The 11,870-nt window shown below is 42.9% G+C and overlaps 1 protein-coding gene across 2 annotated transcripts in view; it reads left to right on the forward strand.

Moving 5' to 3' along the window:
• CCDC170 (coiled-coil domain containing 170) overlaps positions 1-3,625 on the forward strand; it is a 66,734-nt gene extending 63,109 nt beyond the window's left edge. For both annotated transcript variants that reach the window (XM_084890182.1, XM_084890183.1), the window contains exons 10-11: positions 691-927; positions 2,731-3,625. In XM_084890182.1, the coding sequence (XP_084746308.1) occupies positions 691-927; positions 2,731-2,916 (423 nt within the window). In that variant the 3' untranslated portion in view covers positions 2,917-3,625. The remainder of the gene's footprint in view (positions 1-690; positions 928-2,730) is intronic.
• Positions 3,626-11,870: the final 8,245 nt, after the last annotated feature.

Consider the following 11,870-nt stretch of genomic DNA (forward strand, 5'->3'; position numbering starts at 1 on the left):
AGTGATGCAGCTGGCAGAGGGCAGGGAGGCGGGCTTCCTGAGGTAAAACACACACAGAGGGGACATTGTGGTCATCCTAATGCATCCAAACCAGGCGTGACCCATTGGAAGAAGCAGAAAGAGCCCTGGGAGCTCATGGAATCTGCACATAGGAACTAGTAGGCTTCGTTTTATTTTTTAAAACTTAAAAAAATATATGTATTTCTTTATTGATTTCAGAGAAGAAGGGAGAAGGAGAGAGAGATAGAAACATCAATGATGAGCGAGAATCATTGATCAGCTGCCTCCTGCACACCCCCCACTGGGGGTTGAGCCCGCAACTCAGGCATGTGCTCTTGGCTGGAATCGAACCTGGGACCCTTCAGTGCACAGGCCAATGTTCTATCCGCTGTGCCAAGCTGGCTAGGGTCAGCAGGCTTCATTTTAATATTCAACTCCAGAATCATGCTATTTACCATTTTCTCTCATTGATTTTCCAAATAATGGTACTCTGATATGTTTTTTTATAAACGATAACTGTTTTAAGACATGTTCATCCCACACATATCTTTGACAAAGTTTATATAAAGATTTCATTCTTTACTCAAAAAAAAGTTATGAGTTCAGTGAATTTCACAGACCTCTGACTTAAGTATGCAGTTTTTCTAAGTAAATACATGAGAGACGATCAGCATTCTCTTGTCTTCTTAGATTAAAACTCTGGAGCAGACCAAAGCCATTGAAGACCTCAGTAAATCCAGAGATAAATTGGAAAAGATGAAGGAGAAGGCTGAGAAGAAGCTCATGTCTGTCAAGTCGGAACTGGACACTACCGAGCATGAGGCCCAGGAGGACAAGGCCAGGGCCAGGAACACGATAGAGGTGGTGACCAGCGAATTGAAGACGCTAAGGAAATCCCTGGAGGAAGCGGAAAAGAGGGAAAAGCAGGTGGGTAGACGTCCGGTGATGAAACCTTCCTACGTAGGAAAGATAGGACAATCCCAAAGCTTGATCATTATTCACACATTTCTTCATAAACTATTTATAGGACTTTTTTTTTTTAATTTTTAACTCATTTCTGAGAGGAACGAGAGGGAGAGATAGAGACATAAATGATAGGAATCATTGATTGACTGCCTCCTGCACGCCCCACACTGGAGATTGAGCCCACAATCCGGGCATGTGCCCTGATGGGAAATTGAAATGTGATCTCTGGTTCATAGGTTGATACTCAACCACTGAGCCATGCCAGCCAGGCAGTTTACAGAACTTTCTATATCATTTCAACATCTCTGCCTGCTATCTAGCATCTTTTTTGGCATTAAAAGAACCATCATGATTTATTCTACAAACAAAAGTAATTCCCATTTTCATGGCATGGATTGTAGGAAAGAAAAAGACATTCTTATCAAAGCAGTGGAAAGCCTGTGAAAAGCCAGGTTCTGGTTATGGGGAGGTTGTTATGATGCTCGCTGATTGCTCCTGGAGGTTGCTTCATCCCACATCTTCTGATGGTCACCAGGCTTCAGCGCCGGGAGGTCATGATAAACCTCATCTCCAGAGAGATCAGCTGCAGGAAACAGTCCCAAATCTCCAACAGTGGCACCTAGACCTGAAGGCCAACCAAACCCAGATGTAAACCATAAAGCAGGTCTTATTTGCTCGCCAGTCCAAGGAGGAGAGTGTTATCTGGTGAGCACATCAAGAGGTCAGGCAGGAAGAAGCATGTCCCGGGCAGCCTGACCCCCAATGCTTTGGCTTTCATCTCACTCAGTCTGGTGCTCTAAGGGCTCAGAGTGGACTCTGGTCCTAGGATATTTTTCTCTCTGGCTGCCTCTGCTCTGGCTCATGTGTCAGGCAGAGTTGAGGAAGGCCAAATGACGCGTGAGCGCTCTCCGAGTCAAACCACTCCAGAATTAAGAGCTTTGGCCATGTTGGAAAGGATGGGGAACTTCAAGCAACACTTTTCATCAGGGATACAAGGCTGGAGAAAGCGTTATGTTTCCCAAATTGGACTCAGCGTAGGGAGAAGGTTGGGAAGCGAACGAACATAAGGTGGGAATGTTTGGAAGGCAGGTCTGGATGTAATATCTGACTTCAGGTTAGATCACACCTCTCCTAAGATGGAAGGCACCTCTAGTGAGGCGTCGCCCAGCTGTCCCTGATTTATCTGCTTCAGCCTAGGATCACCAACCAGTCTATGAGAATTCAAAGGGGTATAAGGCACATTTCCACCATTGTCTCCAGTCCTTGTTAGGTTATGGTGGTGATCTGTCTGATGCGATTTGAGCATCATTTAGAAGCTCTTCTGTTGCCATGAGCTCATAACTTTCTTGCCATTTGCCCTTCCTTTAGTTTGAGAGGTACATTCTAGGCCCGGGAGATAGGTCTGTAGTTATTCCTACCTTGGAAGTGAGAAATGAAATCTTAGTTAGGTCAGAGCCTTACGTCAGAGTCTTGTTCATGGTTGCTTAATTGGGATTCTTGACTTGGTAGCCAATACCACATTAATTGGCTCATCAGAAAAGTGGTTATGAAATTGCTGAAGGTTGGTGCCTGAAAGGACTGTAGAGGTAATTTAGTAGGCTAGCCTTCCTATTTTATAAATGAGAGAACTGAGGTTAATAGGAGTAAGTCACTTACCTGCCTCAGGCACACCTGGATTTTCCATGGTTTTTGTTATTGCATTTGGCTCAGCGGTAGTTGACACATTTGCTCTCTCAATTACTGTGTTTCTGTTTGATATTCCAGCTGGTGGACTTTAGGGAGGTGGTTTCCCAGATGCTGGGCTTGAACATGACCAGCCTTGCTCTTCCTGACTATGAAATCATCAAATGTCTTGAAGGACTGATCCATTCCCATCAGCATCACTTTGTTACCTGTGCTGGCCTCAAAGATGTGACTACCAGGCAAGACAGGCACCTGCAAAGCCACTGAAAACGTCTTCATTGAACACCGGATCTCTTGAGGAGCTAAGGCATGGGACATGATGCTCAATTGACAAATTCTCCAAATGTTTGAAATTTGATCAGTAGGTGAATATTCTATACTTTGGTGATAGAGTGAGGATCCATCATTGACAACAAAGAATCTCAAAGGTAGATAAATGTTCACCACTAAAAACATCTGGTATTTCATATGTTGGTACTTGGGGATCCAGAAGAATTCCACGAGATTGCATATCTAGGATGAGAACTGTCGGTATAGAATTACTACTCATGGGGTATCTCTTATGATTCAGGGGCTTTACTACCCAACTTAATTCTCATAACCACCACAGAGAGAAGCTTTAATGTTTTTATTTCACAACCTCTCTGGGGCTCAGAGAGGGTGTCACCTTCCAAGATTGCAATTGCTGGTTGGTGATAGAACCAAGAGGGATTCTATGTTGACTCTATGCCGTGTCTTCTCTGCTACTCCACGATCCTCCAGTTTCTCCTGGCTCCCTGTGTTCTGGGTGACAATTGCTTGCAAACAATCAAGACTTGCAGTTCAGGAGTAATGAAGGTTTATGAGTGTAATCCATATGATTTCTTTAAAAAAGCAATGTACCTAATTATTTGGATAAGACATGCATAGTCTGAGGTCCTATAAGAAACCTTGTGTTTTCAAATGCTGCTGCCAGATTGCATTAGGTGGTAATTAAAAAAAAAAAAAAATATATATATATATATATTTATATATATATATAAATATATATATATATATATATATATATATATATATATTTTTTTTTTTACAGAGAGGAAGGGAGAGGGATAGAGAGTTAGAAACATCGATGAGAGAGAAACATCCATCAGCTGCCTCCTGCACACTCACTACTAGGGATGTGCCCGCAACCCAGGTACATGCCTTTGACTGGAATCGAACCTGGGACCCTTCAGTTTGCAGGCCAATGCTCTATCCATTGAGCCAAACCAATCAGGGCTAGGTGGTAATTTTTTAATATTTGAACAGGGCTGATCTCAGTACTTTCAAAATGGAGCAGTTAATATGAAATTGATGATATGAAGACAGCCTACACAGTTTTATTTACCAATATGTCAAACAGTCATAGCAAGCATACTTATTCAGAATCTGGATTTTATTATGAATTTCTCTCACTTTACTAGTATGCCTTCTTTTTACATTTTGATTTCACAGATATTTTTCAAGAATTTATAGTATATATTTTTTAATTTCAAAGAGAAAAATGTGTTACTCTTTTGGATGATTATCATATTTCTGCCACATCAATTTTTTTCAGTCCTTGAGAAAAGCATTGGTGTCTAATTAAAGGAGAGGAAAAAGTAGATTATAACCAAATATTAAAAGAAAATGAAAAGTCTAGTTCAGCTGGCATGACTCAGTGGTTAAGCATTGATCCATGAACCAGATGGTCAAGATTCACTTCCCGGTCAGGACACATGCTCAGATTGCAGACCTGATCCCTAGTGTGGGGCATGCAGGTAGCAGCCGATAAATGACTTTCATCGTTGACATTTCTATCTCTTTCCCCTCTTCCTTCTCTCTGAAGTTAATAAAAAATATTAAAAAAAAAGTCTAGATGAGAGGTAATGAGTTTGACACTTGCAGGTTGGATGTCAGGCCACACAGAGGGAGAGTGACCAAGGATGGCCATAGGGGTGTCATCTCTGCCACCTTCTTTTTCGTGAGCAAGGACAATGTGAAGTAGTGTTTCACAACTGAGGAAACACGGCTGCCCGGCCCAGGAGCGAGGTGTGCATCAGCAGGAGAGGCAGCCTCAGTTTCCCCGGGGAAGGCCTACAGTCTCTGGAGGTCCCCACATGTCGTCCAGATGTGTGGCTGCTGCTGTGGACCCACACTCAGCCACAGTGGAGGCAGCGGCTGCACCTCTGGGTGCCTGGAGGATGGGGATGCTGAGAGGCCCTGTGTGGCCCAGACCACAGAAAGCAGTCGTAGTGGTGGTGGTGGGAGCCGGGATGGGAACATTGATTTTGTACATTCTCCAAATATAATATTTAATAAACTTTTTATTTTCTCTGTTAATTTATTTCCACACTATTCAAAAATACATCTAACAACATCACTTTAAAAACATATGCTGTTATAATATTGTTTTTCCACGTTTGACTTAACCGTTACTTATATAGCATGTCTCCAAAAAAGGTATACACACTTTAACAGCTGATAGCTTAATTTTGAAAATGCAATGCAGTTTAATAAACATGGCCTTTATAATTAGTCAAAGTATCTGTATATGTTTTTGGGAGACACCCTATATTTATAGATTTCTATGAGGCTAAGAATGGTCCATCGTCACTAGTACAGCACTTTCTCCTTATTACACAAAATTCATTCCATTTATCTGAATATATGTTAATATAACATTCCCAATATGTGACTCAATCATATACACAATAATCTTTAACACATATATAAAAATTAAAAATGTCTGAACATAACCCTTATAGATTTCTGATAGAAAGCATATGTGGGATAAGAAAAATAGATTCTGTCCGTGTATGTAATCCACATGCACATTAACTATCTGTGCTTTGGCCAAATTGAGAATCCCTTTAATCAAGCCAAGTCTTCCTGGTTAAATTGCCTGCTGGCTGTTGGCTTTGCCTTGGTGCATCTGTTCTAGCATTGGCAGCCAGCTTCACATTCTTGTGTCAGACTGTGTTCTTCCATAATTTTCATGTATATTTTATGTTGCCCAATAAAATGCATTAGGTTGATGTGACTTTTCCAAATAAGAGTTTTAAAATATTTAACACAAATTCTTCTACCCAAATATACTTGAGCGATAACTGCTACTGAGGCCATTATGCTGGTCATTGTTGAGACATTTAAATAATTGCATGAAGTATCTCGGGGAAAAAGTTAACCTGATTTTATCTAAATTTCAATTTTACCTCATGGTCTGTCTTTTAGATGAGTAGTGAGTGATTCCAGGTTAAGGTGTGGTGGGCTTAAAAGGAAGTGTGTATTATTGATATGGCAACAATACTTAGGACTCAGAAACAGAAACTAACTTTCCTGGGGAAGCATTTCATGGTTACACAACACACCTTTGACCAGGAAGGCTCTGTCTACTTTATGCAGCAGTGATTTATCTACACAAGTGCACATCCCACTTTTCATCAACAAGCAGGGTCTGCATGCTTCTCTTTCCCCTATGCAGCCTCCATATGGTTATTCCTTTGCCTTATCTTTATTATTTTTTTTTGTTTTGTTTTGTTGTTGTTCTTTTGCCTTATCTTTAGTTTCTTAGCCTTCTCAGCTCTCGTACCTTTCTGTGTTTTGTTTCAGCCACTCACACCCTTGACTGCAGGTTACAGATCCAATTTAGACTACCTTAAGCCAAAGAGAGAATTGGGGGGAGAGTCATTTGAAAGATGCAGGGATAGACTAGGTTCAGCATGGCTAGATCCAGGGATTTAGAATTCTCTGGATTTTTCCTTCTGTCCGTCTTCCACCTCTGCCTGGTTGGCTTGTCTCTGCACGTTAGTCTCATTTTCTCCTTCTGCAGAGCAGCCCTCTGTGCTGCCAGGAAAGATGCTCACAAGCAGCTACACGGTCTTTCCAGCTCAGGAGCTGAGAAAAAGGAGACTCTCTGCCTTCAACATCCATGAAAGGAATCTCAAAGAAGAGTCTGATCTCAGCTTGGTCATGTAGCCACCCCTGGACCACACACTGTAGGTAGCTAGGAGATGAACTCACTGGTCTGTGTCCCATGCCAACCCAGGGAGGGCGGGGTGGGGTGAGGCCCCAGGATAAGCTGTTCACCTAGAAGCACATAATGACAGACAGAAAGTCCCCCAAAGCAAGAGAAGCCGGACAGACATTCAACCTGCATCTGGGACAGATGGTCAAATTCAGGGTCATCTAATCCCCTAGAACTTCTCTGCCTCTGAAGTCTTAACCTTGTATCATCCCAGACCTCTTTTCTTACTCCCAAATTGTTCTTCTTTGAGATTCCTTGGTCCTCATATGATGTTCCTACTGGCCTTGTCCATCCCCACTCCATCGGCCACCCGTGTGGATATTACTGTTCATTTTTTCAATCACCTCCTTCCTAACCCTTAGACTCCCCTTTCCTTTGCCCATTTATCTTCAAATTTGAATTAATCCCAACTACCAATGTTTCTGCTCCTTTTCCTGTCCACTAAACGAGACTGACTGGAGGAAATCACAAAATCACAGCTGAGTTTCACACTAACTGCGTGGGCTTTGATCTCATTGGAGCCCTCTGTACTGAATGGTAGTCATTCACCCTTTTCCCGGCGAGATTTCACTGCCATTTTCCAAAGTGATTATTGCAAATATTCTTCTCTGCCTCGAGGCTCTTCCGCTGTCTCTTTCCTCTTCATTGTCAGCAGATAATCTCATGTCCTATTTCACTCAGAAAATAGAAGCCATTACAGGAAATACCTTTCATATCAGATCCTAAGATGGCCTGCTATGTGTCCACACCCAACCTTGCTCTGCTCCCTCTTCCTGTCTCAGGTTATTGCCTCAACCTGCTTCCAGCTGGCCACTTGCAGCCTCAGTAACTTAGTTGCACCAGCAGTTTTCCACTCTCTCAAATGTTTTCAACCTCACCTACGTTAATGGCTTATTTCCACCTGCATTTAAATATGTTTAGTGAAACCTAGATACTTTTATTAACCAATGTCACCCCAATAAATTCAATAAAAAATTTAAAAATATATTTATTGATAAATCTCTCACTTAAAAAAAAAAAATCACTCCCTCTACTCCACAGCAAGTTCTACTGAGAGCCTCGTTTCCCTCTTTCTCTTCGCAGCTGAACCACCTGAAAGTGAGGTTAATGTTTCTGCCTTTCTGGTCTTACCTCCCATTCCTTTAACCGCTTGTTACAACCTGGCTTCCGTCTGTCTCCACTCACTGAGCTCTCTCATTGCTGTTAGCAAACCCCCGTCATGTTTTAAGTGCCTATATGGCCTATCCTTGTGTAACATTGGATACAATTGACCATATCCTTCTTGAAGATTCTCTTCCACTAGCTTCAATGATGCTTTATTCTTTTCTCTCTGGGTGTTGGAGTGAGATTATTTTAAGGTTGCAGGAAACAAAACAAAACGAAGAGATTAACACCAGGATAAGTGTGGGTGTAAGTATGGGCGGGAATCCCAGAACCCAGTGAAGAAGGGTCCTACGTCCTGAGAACTGGAGGGCTGAATGCACGGTGCGGTGTGGCTCTCAGCCCGTTCCCTTCCCCTTCCCACAGATGCATGACATCTCACCTCTCTGCCTCTGCTCCTGTGCCTCAGCTGATGCTGTCCTCACCTCTCCTCTTCTTTTCTATGTTTAGTTATCTTCTGCTCATTATTATTGTTTATTACATTACTATTTATTATTGCTCATTCTCGACGGCCCTGGTCTGTGTGTTCCCCACTACTGCCAGGCTCTCCCGTGTGTCTTTCCATTTCTGCTCCCACCACGCAGCTCCTCTGTGCTCCTCCTCCAGAGGGAGCCCGGCCAGTGAAGCAGCCGCTCTTCAGTGTGAGGTACGTCTGGAGAGCAGCCCTTTTGCCTCATGCTGCCTGGCAGGCCAGTGATAAGCTGGCAGATGAGGTTCCCTTAAGTCAGGCACCCATTTTCCATGCAGTCGACTGGGATCACAGAAGTGGGGTCTCATGTCTGTCTCCTGAGTGTCGGTGTCCCACAGTGTTCTGTGCTGGGTCCCCTGTCTCTCACACTGTACACATTCTCCAGTGCATTAGCCTGTGACCTCGGCACTCGAGGACGTTACTCATCTCCCCGTGTCTGTTCCCTCATCTGTGAAACAGATACCTGTTATGGGTTGAATTATGTCCCCCCAAAAGATGTTGTAGTCTCAAGGTGACTGGTGTCCTTATAAATAGAGGGCATTTGGACACAGACATGCACACAGGGAGAATGCTGCATGCAAATGAAGGCAGAGATGGGGTGATGCAGCTCTAAGCCAACGGATGCCAGAGAAGGACAGTGTGGCACCAGAAGCCAGAGACAGGCATGCAGCAGAGTCTCCTGCAGCCCTCCCGAACCAACCCTGCCGACACCGTGTCTCAGAGTTCCGACCTCCAAGACTATGAGGTAATATTCCTGTTGTTTAAGTCACTCAGTTTGTGTAACTTTGTTAACACAGCCCCAGGAAACTATACACGTTCTTAGAAGATTGCTGTGAGGATTAAATAATGTAAAGCATTTGAAAATATCCTGGAACGTAGGTAGTACTCAATACATGCTAGCTAATATCGTTTGTTGTAGCAGTAACCAGTTCCTGCAGGTTTGTTTACTGTGCTTGGCCCATAGTTGATGCTCAAAGAGCATTTGTTGAATGTCTGATTGAATCACCAAATGGGATGGGGTTGGCCCTTCTCTTTATGTATCAAAACTTCCAACTGTATGCAGATTTGAATGGGTTCGAAATGCATAATGATTTGCATGAATAATTAAAAATGGATGGTTGACTAACAATGATAAAAGGTTAAACATGTATTATAATTCTTATGGCAATGTTTTCATGCATGTCCATTTAAAAATCTATATAATAGGGCAGGTATAGTTATTTCTAGCAAATAGAGAAAGGCAGGGAGGGAGAGAGAGAAAGGAGAGGAGAGAGAGAAAAGAGAGGAGAGAGGAGAGAGAGAGAGAGAGAGAGAGAGAGAGAGAGAGAGAGAGAGAGAGAGAGAGAGAAAGAGAGAAATGAGAGAGTGAGATAGGGCAGAACTGAGAATAGACCTCAGGTTTCCTGAGTCTCAGTCTCATGAGCTTTTCTTTTTCATAAAGCTGCCTCTTCCACAGTTTTTGTGTGAAACCTTGTGGTTAATTCATGACGTGGTTTAAAGCAGAGAAGAGGATAGCATAAAAATGTTATTATTCAAAGTGGTAATGGGCAATAAATAAAAGCAGAGAGACTGTAAATTATACCCACTGGTGATCTGAAAATAAAATACTTGGGGCAAAACTTACACTCATGCTTTCTGGCTCAACTCAGAAAGTTCTATTTGAAAAGCATGCTCAGCTGCACGTACTGCTAAGTGGAAAATGGATTTCATTGTTAGTATCATGGTGACAGTCATTTACACACCGAGCCCATACCTTTCCTGTTTTTCTACGTGGACTGGGATGAACATCTTCACAACACATTTAAGAAACTGTGGGACACGATAAAGACATCTCTGGGTTCTGAACAGATGCTGTGGTTTACCACCCAGGTCCCGCTTGAGGACTGAGGACTCATTCTTCAGCTGCCCAGAGTGGTTGGCTCCCAACACCCGTAGCTGAGCCTGTCTGGGAAGGACTTGCCTTTGGCTGCAGGAAGCTACCTCATCCTGGGTCACAGACCTTCCCAAGGGCACCTTGCGACTTGATCAATGTCGAATATAAAAACCTTGCTTTCTTGCCTGTTTTGGCGTCTCTCTAGGAAACCAGACCTAAGTCATTTATTCATTCTTCTTACAGCTAGTTATGAAGGTCCCAAACTATTTTGGTATTGCCCATCATGTGCTTTTATCAACCAACCAATCAATCAATCAATCAATCAATCAATCAATCAAACAATCCTCAATCAGTAGATATCTATTGATCACTTGGTGGTATAGGACCCAGAAAAACAAAAACTGTAAAATAAAATATGTGACTAATAAGTTATCTAGTTTTCTGCTTCTTTTCAGAATTCTCTGTAGTGATTTCAGTATAATGCTGAGTACCAAATTAAAAAAAAATTACTTATTTTTCCATTTCCTGTCAGTTTCAACAAGTTTGAGTACAGAAAAGATGCTACTCCAAGTAAGCAAGAAGGGATTTATTATAGGGTATTAAGTGACTTACAGAAAGAATCATGTGAGGCGGAACAAATAGACTTGAGGTTGAGCTTTCCAAAGCAATTCCCAAAGGCACACCCACAGGACGAAACCACAGAGAGGCTGCTGTTACTTCTACACTCAAAGCCAGTGGGTCTAGAATTTCACTGATACTACCAACATCTGGCCTCCTGCTGCCAACTCCAGAACCTAACCGTCTTTGCTGCCATCTGGGCTAGGAAATAGATGCCTTGTGCCTTGACCCATGGATCTTGTGACCATATGCTGGGTCCTCTGCTAATGATGCCACAGAGGACTGAAAGTGTCCACCACATGCTTGGCAACAGAAACAGGTGGCAGGCGAGGTGTGACCGCCGCCATCTTCCAGATCTCACACTTGGACATCTGACTGGCCAAGCCCAAAGACATGGGAATCTTTTATCAAGGCATTCCAGGACACATGGCATGTAACTTCCCCATGTTGGAGGTATAGAAAGGCATACCAGAACAGTGGTCAAACTTTTGGACACGCTCTACTGTAAAATTTATTTGACTTACACTTAGCATGTAGTCACATGCATGTCTACCTGAAATGAAAGGTTCACAAGGCAATGAGATACTCTCTGATGGCTTCTGTCTTAGTCTGTGCTTCTGTCCTAGTATGTGCCGTGCAGTTCTGCTTTATTCTAGGCCACCTGCTCCATTAGGAAACATTGGTCTTGACCCACCAAGTTGAATTCCTAATAGACTGACTAATGGATGGCAATTGGCATTAAAAAACATTTTTATTGTTCTAGCTAGTTTGGCTCAATAGATAGAGCATTGGCTTGCGTACTGAAGGGTCCCAGGTTCGATTCTAGTCAAGGTCACATGCCTGGATTATGGGCTTGATCCCCAGTAGGGGGTGTGCAGGAGGCAGCTGATCAATGATTCTCTCTCAACATTGATGTTTCTATCTCTCTCTCCCTTTCCCTTCCTCTTTGAAATCAATATTGGGGATTGAGCCCGCAACCCAGGCAAGCGCCCTGACCGGATATTGAACTGTGACTTCCTGGTTCATAGGTCAATGCTCAACCACTGAGCCATGCTGGCCAGGTGCAACTGGAATTT

Source organism: Pipistrellus hanaki (assembly GCF_964339955.1).
Source record: "Pipistrellus hanaki genome assembly, chromosome: 7".
Taxonomy (NCBI): domain Eukaryota; kingdom Metazoa; phylum Chordata; class Mammalia; order Chiroptera; family Vespertilionidae; genus Pipistrellus; species Pipistrellus hanaki.